This window comes from Ochlerotatus camptorhynchus, unplaced genomic scaffold, assembly GCF_037179485.1.
Source record: "Ochlerotatus camptorhynchus isolate MF236.1 unplaced genomic scaffold, CSIRO-AGI_Acam_v1.1 ptg000196l, whole genome shotgun sequence".
Lineage (NCBI taxonomy): Eukaryota > Metazoa > Arthropoda > Insecta > Diptera > Culicidae > Ochlerotatus > Ochlerotatus camptorhynchus.
Window position 1 is genome coordinate 2,524,270 of NW_027040686.1, and position 15,718 is coordinate 2,539,987.

Genomic DNA, 15,718 nt, shown 5'->3' on the forward strand with positions numbered 1-15,718 from the left:
TTGATTTCTCTTCCGAATTCTATTTCCATTCTTCACAAAATCTCCATGCAATTGTCATCAGAGTTTTTAAAAGACAACTGACACTATCTTCAACCAGAGGATGCAGAGACTGAAAACTTAACACTAGAAAACAGACAACACACCACACCCAGTAGACCAGTAGAGAAATTTTCAGGTTTCGAAAAGGTCCACTGGCTGGAGCGAGAATCGAACCCTCACTTCGTGGCACTCACAATACGCCTGAAGGACGGGTTACACCGCACGACCACGAAGCTTACAAAGATGGATCGAACTCTACTCAGAATTCACTTGAAATTCTCCTTTGGTTTCGCAAAGAATTTGCCTCACACTTCACTGTAAACTATGTTCAACATTACCTTAAAATTATGAAGTTCTAGGGCAATTCAAAATTCTAAAAAAAAATGACTGCTGTAACTGAATATTCACAGGTACTTTAAAAAAAATGCTAAAAATTATCAGATGCCTTTAAAATTTCCATTATTAATTATCCTCAAAAAACTCACAAACATACTTCAAAGTCTTGGTGGTTGTCTAGATTCAAAAGCCATGCTAATTTTCCATGGCTGAATTTATTGTTTTCAATCCTGAACAGTTTTTGATTTCTCAAAATTAAAAAAATTATGAATATTCCTCCATATTGAAATTTTGTTCTTTTAAAAAAAGGAAAATCCATCTAAACAAACATTCAAGCCCACTATTTTTAAAAGTTTGAAGATTTTATTCAGCGAACAATCTTTAGAAAATGGCTCCATTTTCATGATTCCGCAACCCATTAACATGCAAACATGTTGTAACAATTCCATGTACGATATTGTAATAATTTCCAACGTTGATGGCCTTTAATAATTAAAGAAGCAGTTTTTATTTTTTTGTTTCGAGTGTAAATCAAATGCAATGATATTTTTAAAGCAACATGTTTGAAAAATCTGGGAAAATCTGGAACAAATTTTTAAAATCTGGAAATAGACGTGATTTGCCTGTGTATATGGCTGAATGATCGAAAATCTGGAAAATCCAGATAAATCTGGAATACTGGCAACGCTGAATGCAACAGAGAATTCGTGTAGCGGAAAATACGAAGCAAAACGGAACATAGAAATCCGATAGAGGTATTTGTTTCGGGTTGTTCGTCTCGTTTGTGGAGTGTGGCGTGTGAGCGTATGAGAGTGCGATGACTTATAGGAAATAAAGTAGGAGAGATAAAGATAGCATGCGGTATTGATCGAAGGAGATCGACTGATGGGTTTAGTCTGGAATGTGTTGGAGTACGATTGCACCGACCGGCATTCTGTTGGCTATTGTTGCGACGGCTGCACATAATTTATTTGGAATCGTGCTCGGTCACTATATACTCTATCCCTGAAAATTAAGCTTGCTGTCTACAAACCAATCATCCTTCCCGTAATAGAATACGGGATGCCAATCTGGGAGAGTTACGCCAAATGCCATCACCTTAAACTCCAAAGGATCCAGAACAAGATCCTTAGAAAAGTCCTAAACAGTCCCCCGCGGCCTAAAAATTCTGAGATCCACCTCCTGACTGGAATTCAGACATTAGAAGAACGGAGAGTATTCATCCTGGAAAGGTTCAGAGACACCTGTCTGAGATCAAATTATCAGATCATACGTGATCTAGCACGTTAGGTTAAGTTATACTCGTAGATAGGTAGGTTATCACTTTTTTCAATTCAAACATAACACACCCCCCAAGGGGTATTCTGTAGACTAGTAGAAAAACGTGGATACGTAAATTAGAAAACAAAAATGAAGAGCCTGATAAGCTAATCAATTTAAATGTTAAAACAATGTAAAATCATAATTCACAGAAATACACGTAATTTCACTACATACACGAATGACAAAATGTTCTGAGCACGCATACCATTAAAAACAATCAACTATACGGTGCTGATGTCAGATTTGACGTATTGAACTAAGTAATGCCAGAACTCAAAGCTGATTGAGCAACCATCGTGCTTACAATCTGTAAATAACTTTTATTAATGAATCAATATTCAATGCTATTACCAATATTGCACATTCAACACTCAGGCTACAGTAATACGCAAATGAAGTTAATCGATATTTTAATCGACAAACATAATTATTAATATCATACGGTGCTTGCCCGTAACCTTTATCGTGAGAGGCATGAATGTCAACCTCTACGCCAAGTCCGTCCCTTGTCCAAAAGAAAACAGCCCTTTTGAACAAAGAAAAAAAAAATAAGCATCCTTCTTCAATATATGTACCGGCCTCATTTTACTTTGGATCTACTTCTAAAACTTCGATCCAAATTTGTAAACCGTAGTTATCGTTGATCTGAGGAAAAATCCCGTTGAGCAATGTCAAAATTAAAAAAAATTCTGTATATAATAATGTAGTCTGGATCCATTTCTCTCCAGGTACGGGTCAATGTTTGTCTGAGGCTTGCTATACTCGGGTGGCGTTTAGAACAGGCCTTGGCCTTCATGACGCGCCATATTGAGTAATCCAGCGGATTAAGATCGGGGCTGGATAGCGGCCACATATCCTTCGCCCAGAACGGAAGATGTTCCTTCAACTTCAACCACTTCTGAGTGCGGTTCGGCCACGTTTTTTTTACCGGAAGAGAACTAATATACCGATCGGTTCTAGAATTTGATACGGTATCGACGGTAAACATGCTCTCGTCGGTGAACAGGATTACCGGATTTTTTTCTCTTAAGGAAGTTCAAGAGGTGCCATCGAGTTCGCCCCGCAATCTTCCATTACGATCTTCCGTGCCGTAAAGTCACTGATCCCGTGTTCCTTGGCCATTTTCCATTATTAAGTGCGTTCACTTGATTCACCCGAATCTTCCTTTTGATAGCAGCGATAACCCTCGGAACCCGATCTGACCTCGGACGACCTGTGGCCACTTTCGCGGATAGTTGTCCTTTCTTTTCTCGGTCCACCGGGACACTCCCATGGCGATTGAAATGTCTTTTTGCGACATTTGCGCGTGGGACAAATCACGAATACGCTGCCACTTCGCCGTGGTGCAACTGTCAAACTAAGTAAATCATTTTCTTTTATACACAGCCTACTACGGTATGAGCTATAGGTTACGTGCATGCAAAGAAAACCAAGGCGTTGTATGCACAGGTGAAACGGGAACCTTATTTGTACGATAGTGCAAACATTATCACGCATACGGTATTAAGTTCTCCACTCCTTACAAGAACGTTTTGTGATTGATCCTCTTTCCATCACAATAAACTGAACCAGCTTATCGCAGCACTCTTCCGAATCACATCCGGACAGATTGACCATAATGTTCCATTTCCACTCAATGCACACTTGCTCAAAACGGCCAATATGTTCGACTAGTTCGGTACAAGAGCAATGTGGATTGACTGGAGCTTATCAAAATTGGACTTCAACACTCACTTGTTGCAGAACCCATTTCTGCAGTCACCGAGGCTGGGGCATTAGGGAAACTCAATAAAGCAAATTCACTCACTCGATTTCTATTCCGAATCAATCCTGTGCCACATGTTCCCACCCGGAGCAATTGTTCCCGGTGCTGGTCTTCAACGAAATCACTCCTCCGCATATAATAGCATAAATCTATTTCCCCTGCGTCTTCGTTTCGGGCTTCTGTGAGCAAGGGTCCCATATTGAAATCGTTTACAGCGATAAGCACACATTTATTTGTCCTTTGAAATCCTTACGAGCCAGACTCAGAATACGACTGACTGCCAGGGCAGCCACAAACTTCAGCTTCCCAGGAAGACAGACAGACTGCCATTCAGACAAAAAGCAATATAAGAAAAGACAAATGCAAATATCTTCCTGTTCCTTCTTCGGTGGTGTTGCTGCTGCTGCTGCTGCACACACTATGTCTATCTCGCTCTGTTCAGTAGGTGTGTGTGTGTGTGTGTGGGTGGGTGGTCGGATGGGAGATGCTTCATTTATCATTCGGATTCACCTATTCAAGAGCTTTGAGCTGCATTCTTATCCCCTATTCGGCTGTGGAGACGGCTGTGAGAAATGATTGAGGTTGACTGAGTGCTGTTGATAACGGAAGCTGTAAAAGAAGATGTAAATCACTTGACATCTGGATGTTCGGAACCACCTGCCCCTGCACTCCGCACCACTTCGACATCGAGGGGAGAAAATCCGTTTAGGTACAAGTCAATCGTTCCTCCATTCATGATGGGTCGGTGTCGCAAAATGGGGGAAAGGTGCAATCCTTTTGCTCGTACCGACCCGACCCGGTGTTGTTGTCTATTCGACTGCTCAATTCAATTCAGACGCTTCTTCACTTGGGTGTATCGTATCACACATGTGAGACGAGGCAAGACTTGGCTTCCTCTGGTAATCCTGTTGAAAATCTAATAGTTGGACTTTGAGACATGTCTTTTATTTCGCCAAGTTGCTTGTTCCGAAGCAATGAATAATAAAATTGAGAAAATTGAAAACGAAAAAAAAGTGCACCTAGGCACCAACGACAGTGAAACTTTACAAATATTTAGAAAGATTAAAAGCGGCAAACTTTTCCACCTTCTTGCTCGCTCGGTTACCTTTTTCGAAGGCAAACTAGCGAGAACAGAGCGAGGAAAGTTTCCTGCTGAGAAAAATAAAATTCAATAATAAATTTTCCAAAACAAGAAGAAACAACAAGTGCACACACTATAGAAGTCGACTCAACTCGGTGGCTGGGCTTCCAACCACCTACACCACCCGCTCATCCAGGTACAGCGAGGACCAAGTAGACTAATCAGACCTAATTGTGGTATCCTTGTTTCCTTTCTTTTCCACTCGGTTGTCGTCGTTCTTGTAGTAGTTAGGTGACAAAGGGGGGTTTGAGATGGAGATCGTAGTTCCCCCTTTTCAAAAGTTAACTCCCGACGGTTTCCAGCGGGGGCGAGCGGCTGCTTTGGCCTCTTCTCCGGTTAAGCGGAGATTTTTACTTCTCTCTGGCTTTGTGAAAGTTTCAAAATGAAAGAGGTTGTAACTTTGGGAAAGTGCAATTCCTGTTACAATCTTTTCTTCGGTAATTGTGCAAAACTGGACTTAATTTGGATAGGATTTCATTTCATTGATTTGATAAACTTGAGAATACAGTACCTTTTATTACATTGTTGATTAATGTTTGAGGCGCATTTCAGAAGATATTGATTATACGATATGCAATATATACGATATGCAAGTTTAACTTCAAACCTTTCGCACCATCATTCTAATGAACTTCATTGGAGGGTTTGCATCAGTTGCGAATGTTTCCCATACAATTGAATGCCATTTTTCACTGTTTTGCCATCTGCCCATGATATTTCTGTAATTAAAAAGTTTATGCAAAAAACTTATATATTACATCAAAAACACATACTTACGCGTTATAACATTCACCAGCGAAAAACCATCCACCAGTTCCATATTCCTTGGCGCATCCCAGAACGTAATCAGAATTAAACTTTACTCCCACGTGATTTCTCAAAGAATCCCCGGCTGTTCCAACGTAGTCTCCAAGCACCGACAACGGATACTGTTCCTCTTCAGGTCCCACCGAAAATTCTCCATATCTTGCGTAGCGGTAGTTTCCCGCAAAGTCCTCCAGTTCAACCGCAAGTTCATGAGTCGAAGCCTTCGTCAAAAGATGCAAACGCTCTAGACCAATCCAGAATTCCTGCCCTACCGCTCCGAACCCATCGCGATACTCAGCCCAGCTTCTATTGAATGCCTCCGAACCATCTGCTGCAGGACAACAATCCAATTTCCTCCAAAACGAACTTGCTCCCGATAGACCATCACGTCTTCCGAGCCAATTTGCATTCGACACAGTCCGGACATTTGATCACTATTTTCTGCGCACGCTTCTGGATCGGTCAATTTGACTGATGCCAATTGTTCGGACCTAGCACTGGTATTCTTCGGATGCATCTCGAACAGCTGACTACGAATGGAATCGTGATTGGAACAGATGGTCTGCAGTTCCAGTATCTGCCGCGACTGGTCGCTTATGCGGGAGACATTGATCCCAACGGAATCCTCCAGATCGACAATTAGGTTGCTGATTTTGCGCTCGTAGCGATCAACGATCTGGTTCAGATGGCGCTGTTCGTCTTCCACGCGACGTTGATTGTTCAGGAAGGTTTCTCCTTGCTCCTTCAGTTGAACGAATAGCTCCGAAAATCTAGTTTGGGGAAGGGAAAAAGGTTCGGTGATTCCGCAGTGTTGACTGAGGTAGCACTAATACTTACCGAAATTCTAGCATTTCCAGCTTGGTTTGTATGATTTCGTATCCGAAACCATTCGAGTGGTCCTGTTCAACACTGTTTGCCTCATCCGCTGCCAGAGTGCTTGCTGCAGCTAGAAGTACGAAAATGATCGTTTGGACTGGGAGACCCATCTTGTGGTTCGCAGATCTATTCTAAGTGGGATCTAAACTGGAAGTGATGTAATTTATTAAATGATCCGGCTATTTTATTGGCTTCGCATAAAGCGTGGTGTTCGAGGGAGGTTTGCGATAAGAAGCCTGTACAACGGACATGCTTAGACTTGTTGCATATTAAGGGTTAAAGAATTGCGCAACGAGAGTGTGTGATTACGATAAAATGAACGGATGTTGTTCGATTGCCAGCATAAGCAGCTAGGAATAGTGTTGATAAGAGTTTCATTTCTGTTACATTGTAAATTAATGCCGCTGGGGTTTGAAGATTGATATTGCCCCGAGTTGTGTGAGTCACGCATTGAATTGATTTTAATTTGTTTTTTTTTTTCTTTTACTTTCAGGTACTAAAACATCAGAAAGTGGAAGTGAATGTTCAATAGGGTCGGTAGGGATGGTAATACTTAGGCTCTTTCACGAAACCGGTAATTTTGGTAATGATAGGTAAAAACTGATATTTTACAGAAAAATATAACAAAAGGATAGATGGTATTAAGGAATACAGTTTTATTTTACTCTACTGGGTATTGCATCAATTCAAACTTTATGATTAACAAAATAATCTTTCTGGGATGTTGGGTAAGAGGGTAGGGTTTCTCAGCAGGGTTTGGTAAACGATAAGCTGATTTGATGTCCGAACGATAGAGAGGGGCTACTGTAGAAATAAATAAAAAAAAAAGTTGGAAGGGTTGTATACTAGATACGACCGCAGGGTTGGCGTTGGATAACGTCTGTTATGTGTTGTACTTAATTGTGTATATTATATTTTAGGAACATTCCTTAATAACTCTTTTGCAAAAGTTTGGTGGCCCTGAAAAGGGCCGTTTTGTTGGGCTGATGTTGTTGGGTTTGCTCTACTCTGTCGCCCTGGAGGAGCTTTGGAATGATGTTGGTAGTTCGAAGACAGACAGCATCTCCCCTTCCAGCGTTCCCACACCCCAGTATAGTCCCCAAATTTAAGTGTAGCTGTGATATTCTGGAAAGAAATTTTCTTCAAAACTAACTCTTTGTCGAATTATTGGTAGCCCTGAAAAGGGCCGTTTTGGTTGTGGTTTTGGAATGATAGACTGAATAAATGATTATGTTTGAAAAATTTCAGTTTTTGCTCCGATCAACAACCATACGGGGCAATATGAGCACCCTAGTAAAAGTTAAGGTTTTGACAGGTTTTCACTAGAAAATAACATGCAGGAATCAAGTGAAATAGAAACATAAGTTCTTTTAGCAACAGTTACGTGTATTGCTCGCTGTAGAACCAGTGGATCAGTAAAATGTAATATAGTGAATGCGATGCTTGTTTTCTTGACTGCATATCTTTTAATATTCTAGAGATTTTGAGCTAATGTTACATTTCCATTATTATCTTAGACATGTTATTGAATTTTGATACGGTTTTCATGGAGATGTAAAAAAAATAGATTAAGTTAATAGGTATTATGCCCAAACGAACGGTGGCCCATCTCGCCCCGTATGGTCTTCTTGCCCCCATCGCCTCTATTGGACTGAATTCGGAAACGCTCATTTCCAACCGGTTTTCGTTTTGGGCTGGAAATTCTCTAAAGCAACATATTTAAAAAAATCTGGGAAAATCCGGAACATAATTAAAAATTCTTGAAATAAAAGTAATAACATATAAGTGAATTATATCTGGGTAAGTATCTGGCAAGACGATTGAAAATCTGGAAAATCAAATAAATCAGGAATACTGGCAACGCTGTCTCGTTTCATGCCCGTAGAGACTTTCAGTATTTTGCTACCCACAGTATTTATTGTATACCGTCCCTGTATTCATAATATGCTACTCGACGCAGGCATAACACCACCCTCGACGGTCGAAATGTCATCATTACAGTTTCAGCATCGAACTGCTTGTGTCGTTCGTAAATCGGTTCACCTATTTTACATTGCATTATATCTGGACGTGGAAAAGGAGGCAAAGTCAAGGGAAAGGCAAAGTCCCGTTCGAGCCGCGCTGGATTGCAGTTTCCAGTCGGTCGTATTCACCGTCTACTCCGAAAGGGCAACTATGCCGAGCGTGTTGGAGCCGGTGCTCCCGTCTACCTGGCTGCCGTGATGGAGTATCTGGCCGCTGAAGTTCTCGAGTTGGCAGGAAATGCCGCCCGTGACAACAAGAAAACCCGAATTATCCCACGTCACCTGCAGTTGGCCATCCGCAACGACGAAGAGCTGAACAAACTTCTTTCCGGAGTGACCATCGCTCAGGGTGGTGTCCTGCCAAACATCCAGGCCGTCCTGTTGCCCAAGAAGACCGAAAAGAAGGCCTAAATTCGATCGAAACCCTTTAACAAAATCCGTCCTTTTCAGGACGACCAATTTGATGGTAAAGAGTTTCGTTTTCAAAACAGTTTCCTTCGTGGTGCGCAAGGAGTGGTTGAATCTTTCTGTCATGCTCTTCCTAGTTAATTGATATCCTCATCGAGTAGGTTCGATGATGGTTGATTAGTGTAGGCGTGTCTTGAATTCCAAGAAATTAACCAGTGCAGTGTTATCATTCCATCCATATCTAAAATTAAACTATCGACTAAATTTTCAATAGCGCCCTAAAATATCCATCAGTACCGTCCCAACGACGCGTTCATATAGACATGGGCGTAGCCAGGATTCAAATTAGGGGGGGGGGGGCAAAAAAAAACTATATTTGGAGAATTATGTCAGACCCCGATTAGCTGAACGCCATTATATCAAATACTATTATACCGGACGGACTACTAAGTCAATCATCATTTAATCGAAGCTGAATTTTCCCAAGCAGAAAGTGAAAATTATTTTAAAAAAGTACAAGGGTCTATTGCTAGGGGCACGAACGGAAGCTTGACGTAGGACCGCTAGTGGACGGAACAAATATGCTGATCATTTAGTTCTTTTAATTGATTGATAATCCGTAACTCTTTCCGTTTTTTAATTGGGGATCGTGGGAAAATAAAAAAAAAATCTCGAATTTGGAAGAACATGGTTTACAAATTCGTTCTATTTTTGCAGCTTAAGTGCGGGTACAAATCGATAGAACTGTTTCACCACGGCGTAGGTATATGAGCAAATCAGTCTTCGTTCTATTTTTGCCAGCGGTGGTAGTGGGGCCGATAACCCATCACCATCCCTCTTCAATGTAGGAGCTTAGCAAAAATAGATGACGACCGATTCGTACCTTCTCAATGTTCCTTGCTCGCTTTCTCTTTCTATATACAATTTTCATACTGCCGTACTCTAACGGAACTATCAATTCTAGACTTTCATCTCCTCATCTATCGTATAAAATTGACCACTTTAGTCTGTTATTTGAAATTAGCATCTCAACTATGAATTAAACCTACCTTTTTTGTTGCAGAACTGAACCAATGACCAGTTTGAAGGTTGAAAATTCATAATTCACATTGCAATTTCTGAAGTTAAAATATTGGAAACAACTTAAATGACCATCACTTATTTTTACCTTGATTTACCTTAATTTGGATTTCATAAGATTTGTCACCACAATAAACAATTAAAACTAGAAATAACTAAAAATAAAATATTTTTATTTCCGAGTTTTGGCGGTCTTGAAAAGAAACATTTTACTATTTTAGGGAATTGTTGGCATATTTGATAGTGATAAAATATTATATTATTAGTACAATATAACGCTTCGTAAAATATACTTATTTCAGAATCATTCTTCTCTTACCTTCAGAGAATCTCTCCAGCGCTAGTTCCTCAAATTTTGAACGATCTTTTTTTATCATCTGACGATGAACACTCAGCAAGCAAAGAGCATTCAAACGCTGTTCAGCCATTGTGGACCTCAGCCAGGTTTTCACCCGACGCAATGTGCTGAACGAACGTTCGATGGTGCATGTTGTGCATGGTTGGGCGAGTGCAATTTTGATTGCTTTCGCAGTGGCAGGGAAGAATGGATGGGCTTCAGCAAGAAGATCTATAAGATCAAGCTCTTCGATGTTTTTGCCTTCTGAGTTCATGCTGATGTAATGCTGGTACCACAACTCCGCCTCTCCAGAAAAATGTTCAATATCATAAAAATTTACGAAAGACTTGGTTTCGCGCTCGAAGTCCTCAAATGTCAGTTTCAACATGTTTGCAGGATGCAACAGCGATAATGAATAAGCAGGAGTATTATCTTCACCGAACCGTGTTTCCAACGACATAATAAGGGAATCGAGGTAAGGAATCATCAATGCTCGGTTCCAATATTCCTTATCTGAGGATGCAGGTGGGTTTGCCCTGTGTTTTTGTCGCTGCGTGGTTCTTGGTTGAGTCATTTGAATATTTGCTTTCTCAGCTGTAAGACACGCTTCTGCCAAAAGTTTTTCGGTCACATTATCGGATTTTTCACGATGGCCTCTAATAATGCAGATAATATTCTGTACGTGTCTTTTGCATTTCAGCATATCCACTGATTTTGACTGCATATTATTTACTACTGGCTCAATCAATGCAGAGTATTTTGCAATCACCTTCAAACAAAACACGAATTCTGGTCTTGCAACAGCGCTATAAAGCTGATAAGCGGTTTTGCGAGTAGCGCTGTTGCCTTCCTGTGAAAGCTTTTCAAGAGCTTCAATTATGGCATCGATATGCAGGTTAAAAGCTGAAATGCTTTTGTATTTCTGAGACCAGCGAGTCTCACAGAAACTGGGAATGTTCGGAATGTATTTCCTGCGAATCGTGGATTCCTTAAAAAAATTGATGATATCCTTCACCGTGCCTACTGTGTTCCGAACTTGCGACACTTGGTTCAAGTCATTGATCACAAGATTAAGCTTATGACTGGCACAGTGCACGAATATAGCTTTCGGAAATTGTTCTCTCAAACGTTTTTGTACGCCATTGTCTTTCCCAGCCATCGTTGAACACCCGTCATAACCCTGGCCCACACATTTCTCAGGGTCCAGACCAGTGCTTTCGAGGAATTTGGCAATACTGGTAGCAATCGTATGAGTGTCCATTGCATCTAGCTCAACGAATCCCAAAAATTCTTCACGGATTTCATTTTTTTTTTCATATCAAAAAAACGAACACCAACCGACAACTGCTCTTTCCCAGAAATATCGCAAGATTCGTCAGCCAGAATGCTGTATGCCGCAGCCTGTTGTACATCTCCGATTAGCTCATCACGGACGACGTCACCACAGATGGAAATGAGCTGGTTTTGGATGTGTGGCGAGAGAAAAGTAACGTTTTTCTTTGCATGAGAAAGATGATCATTCAGATCCGCGTCTCCTGATTCTGCTCTGAACTGAATCAGGTCTTCAAAAATTCCGGTATGGGTTTCTTTACCACGGAATGGCAAATCGTGAGTCCCACAAAATATAACGGTTGAAATAATAGATTTTATAATTTTTCTGTTTTCCTCCACGGATTTCTGGTGAGCCGAGATCAGTTGAACGTTAACAGGAATAGATGCTGACTTGTGCCATTGAGCCTGCATATGGTTCTTGCAAGATTCATGCATATGTTTGTATTTTGTGAATGGACGAACAATGAAGGCTCCCAAAACACCCTGGATCACAGTTGGTGGGAAGACCACGCAGAAAAGACACAGTGCTCCTTTAACTTCCTTTGAATAGACCAGCCATGGAGCGAACGTTTTAAGCAAACTAATCAAAAACTTCCGTTGGGGATCAATTGAATCTCCAGAGAAGTTATAACTTGCTGGAGGTACCCAATGGCGTTTCAATAACTCAATTTTTTCAGTCATCGTCATCGTAGCAGCATTTCCCATCCACATGCCCACATCACGTGGTGCTGATTGGTGTTGGGAACTCCCCACTGACACGGGTATCACATCAAGCTCCTTAACAACTTCGAAAGACATCGAAGACGATGTCGATTGAGGCTCATCTTCGATTGCGGAAATTTTATCACGTTTTCGTTTCGAGGCAACTGCATAGTAAACATTTTGATTAAGTCATTTAATCCGTAAAGGTCGAACCTCGCATCTTCAGAACACTAGATCTCGATGGTGTTTTATTGGAGAATTTCAAAATCAAGGCGAACATTTGTATCGAAAAAGATCCCTTCAATCCAATTTGGTTCCGCATTTCATTATAACTATTCAACTAAAAAATCAAAGCCAATAGAATTATGTTGAAGCTATGCTTGAGGCCATGTTCTGGATCACGAACTTTGGAAATTGGTTATCACGGACTACACAAAATTACTAAATTTTGGGCCCCCGATTGCGGACTACGACTCCATTACTCTCATGAATCTAAACTTGATTGGGCAACACTATGCACAAGTTTGTTGGAAAGTTCCCAAACTTAAAAAAAAATGTGAAATTCGGAATGAAATTGTGTTCGGGATAATCACGTTTTCATATGAAGATAAAGTTTAAAATTTTCTAATGTAGAGCTGGGAAAACTTTTAAATTTTAATATAATATAAGAACAGCTTCCAAAATAGTCGCATGACGTCCTAATGATTTATGTTGGCCATATTTTAACAGGATGATCACTTCTCATGAAGTAATTTCTATTCTTCTAAAAAAAAATCTGTTTTATCCAAACTGGTGCACATGACCGCTAAATATAGCTGTTTAAATTATCGTTTTGTTGATTTTCATGGCAATGTCTAATAAATTATTGTTATCTCGCTAAAGCGTGGAGAAAATATGCTAAAAGCATGTTAATTATAACACAACAATATCATTAATATGTGTGTGAAATATATATTTATTTATCGGTTAATTACACAGGAACAAACAAAAAATTAATTCAAAATGTAGATTTATCAATGATTTTATTAGTAATTTTTGTAAAACGAGCCTTCAAATAATCGTGCAATTATAAATGTTAACAAAAAAAAACTTGATGGTGGTCGATTGGCCCCTGATTTAAGATTCTTAGCTCTTCAAATTCACCAATCAGTCGCTTTTTTAACGTACTTTTCGTTCACGTACCCTCCAAGTTGAGAATCGAGGTGAACGCATGAATGGTCATCCTTATCGAACGAATGGCAGTTCTTTGGGTACGTATCTTTCAGAAAAAAATGAACCTAACTAATGAACGAGAACCACTTCGAAGAAAATAAATAACAAACATAATCAGTCTACGAGAATGAACAAAATGACTCGGTGGTAGGTGCTGGAAAAGGTTGCTTCTCAGTTCTCTCACACTGACACAGTTTCCGCTCTTGTTCGCAGGAGCGTAAGCAACCGGTTTACTGCATTGCAAACAGAAAATCAAAGCAAACCGTTAGTTAAAATACTGAATGAATTTTATTCATTACAATGCGTTTCCCGCCTCTCCGATTTTATTTCATATTCTCTTTGCTCTATCAAGAAGTGTTTAACGCTTATTTTCGCTTTATGGATTTTTTGTTGTTCTATGTCATGCCTTGTTAAGCAAGGCGTTAGTTTTTCATAATCATCTCCAATAGGAATAGCATTTCGCGCGCTAAGTTTGGGTCATACGCTGAAGGTAGGATTTGGTTAATCAGTCCTGTTGAATATATTATGTCAATATATAAAAAAAACTCTATTTAAATGCAGATACGCTCCTAAGGCAAGATGATTTGAAAGGGATGTGGATTGAATTATCGATAGAGAGCATATAGCATATGTTTAATTAATGCATTGTTTTGAACATGGAAAGCCGATGTGTATATAAAAAAATAAACAAATACAACTACACTTTAAAGGGTCACTGTTTGTAAATTTTAATTAGGATATGTAAATGTAAAAACTACAAAAACAACCTCAAAAAATTACTGAATAAATATATTTTTTGAAAGAGGTTTTTTCAGTGAAACACCTTATAAATCTTGGTTCTAATCAAAGATGCGAGGTCCGTTGTGATCATTTACGAATTAAAAAACAAGCAAAAGAAAATGCTTACCAACATCGTCGGATCCAGATGCCATATGCGAGCTTCCCACCAATCCTGGTACTATATCAAGCACTTTATCAGTGGACGATGTAGAAGATACTGCTGAATGGAACTCATTTCCTATTTCGGAAATGCTTTCGTTTTTTCGCTTCGAGCTAGCTGAAGCATAAAATTAAATAATTTTTTAATTTCTTATTACGCTGAAAATAACAGTCAGATACTGACAGCTGAAAAACTTCCGAATATCCATTTACGGTTTCTTTCACAACACTGCACAACTATTTTAATCCAGAAAAATCTGCTGATATTTGCGAGGCGTTCTTAACACCCGTTAATTAAACCGGTCAATTCGACCAAACAACAAGCACTTCTTTCACTACCAGCACTAACATGCTCGTCAATTAAATGAAACCGAACGATACCGACAATGTAGTGGTGCAAAGTTCATCGGTGAATTTTCTGTCAATGAACCGTCTTTTCATACAGCGAGTGATCCAAGGTGCTTTCTATCTGGTGACCCGGTTCGTATAAACGGTAATATAGGAAAATATGAATGAATGTATTTTCAGAAAATTAGATTAAATAAATGCACAGTTTTCTATGACGTAAATGGAAACGAAATGCTCACGAAATTCCATTACCATGCCATATAGTTCAAAATACACTTATAAATAGTATGTTATTAGCGGTTTTATTGTTTCTCAGCATGAGTAACATCAAATACCCTTCAATTCAGGATCAATGCTATGAAACATAAAACAGTGCCCATATTCGTGAATGTGAAACTAACAGGAAAAAAGAATTGCTTCGAAGCTTTGTTTGTGAACGAAAATAGTTAATTACAGATCTAATTGAGTAAAACATTTACGAAAATCAGGGTTGATTTCAATCTTTAGAGAATAAGACTGTAAGAAAAGAGCAGTTGATACATGGTCTATTATTCCAATTCAGGCTGACCATTAAACTATTTAAAAAATAAACATAAACATAAACACATTTATGAGTGTCCTTTAGATTTTTCATCGAAGCAGAGATCAAGGGTAACCTAAAAAATAAATAAAAGGGAAAAAATATATTCCAAAAAAATGCCACCGATTAGGGGGGGGGGGGGCAGTTGCCCCCCCTGCCCCCCCTGGCTACGCCTATGCATATAGATAAGATTGGTAAATAGCAGATTTTTAGCGATGGGCCCAATCTTAGATCCATTTCCCCTACCTTGCAGAGCTGCGGTGGCCCTGGACTTATGGCCTACATTGAGGCAGCGGAATAAAATTCATTAGCAAATTACGGTTGAGATTTCAGAAATGATCGTGGTGTGCGTCCAATTTGAAGTGTGGTGTGATTTCTGATAAGGTATTAGTACCTCTGGAAGTGAGTTAACTACCTACGTGACATCGGTTTACTGGATCCCGGTAAGTGTACCTTACTCTCCGCTTTG

At 39.7% G+C, this 15,718-nt stretch overlaps 2 protein-coding genes across 6 annotated transcripts in view; one reads left to right on the forward strand and one right to left on the reverse strand.

The window, feature by feature from the left end:
* Rbp6 (RNA-binding protein 6) overlaps nucleotides 1-15,718 on the forward strand; it is a 1,960,266-nt gene that overhangs the window by 591,319 nt on the left and 1,353,229 nt on the right. The gene's annotated exons all lie outside the window — the stretch shown is intronic.
* On the reverse strand, nucleotides 5,680-6,490 carry LOC135702668 (uncharacterized). The gene is made up of 2 exons (XM_065223698.1): nucleotides 6,249-6,490; nucleotides 5,680-6,181 (listed from the first exon to the last, which is right to left on the reverse strand). Exons 1-2 carry the CDS (start codon nucleotides 6,395-6,397, stop codon nucleotides 5,680-5,682), a joined length of 651 nt encoding a protein of 216 aa, XP_065079770.1. The 5' UTR covers nucleotides 6,398-6,490.

Bases quoted from the DNA above. Each gene is read 5' to 3' on its own strand.
- LOC135702668 (XM_065223698.1), bottom strand. From the start codon at position 6,397: ATGGGTCTCCCAGTCCAAACGATCATTTTCGTACTTCTAGCTGCAGCA. The intron at 6,182-6,248 runs GTAAGTATTAGT...TCCCCAAACTAG, and splicing joins CTGGAAATGCTAGAATTTCG to ATTTTCGGAGCTATTCGTTC.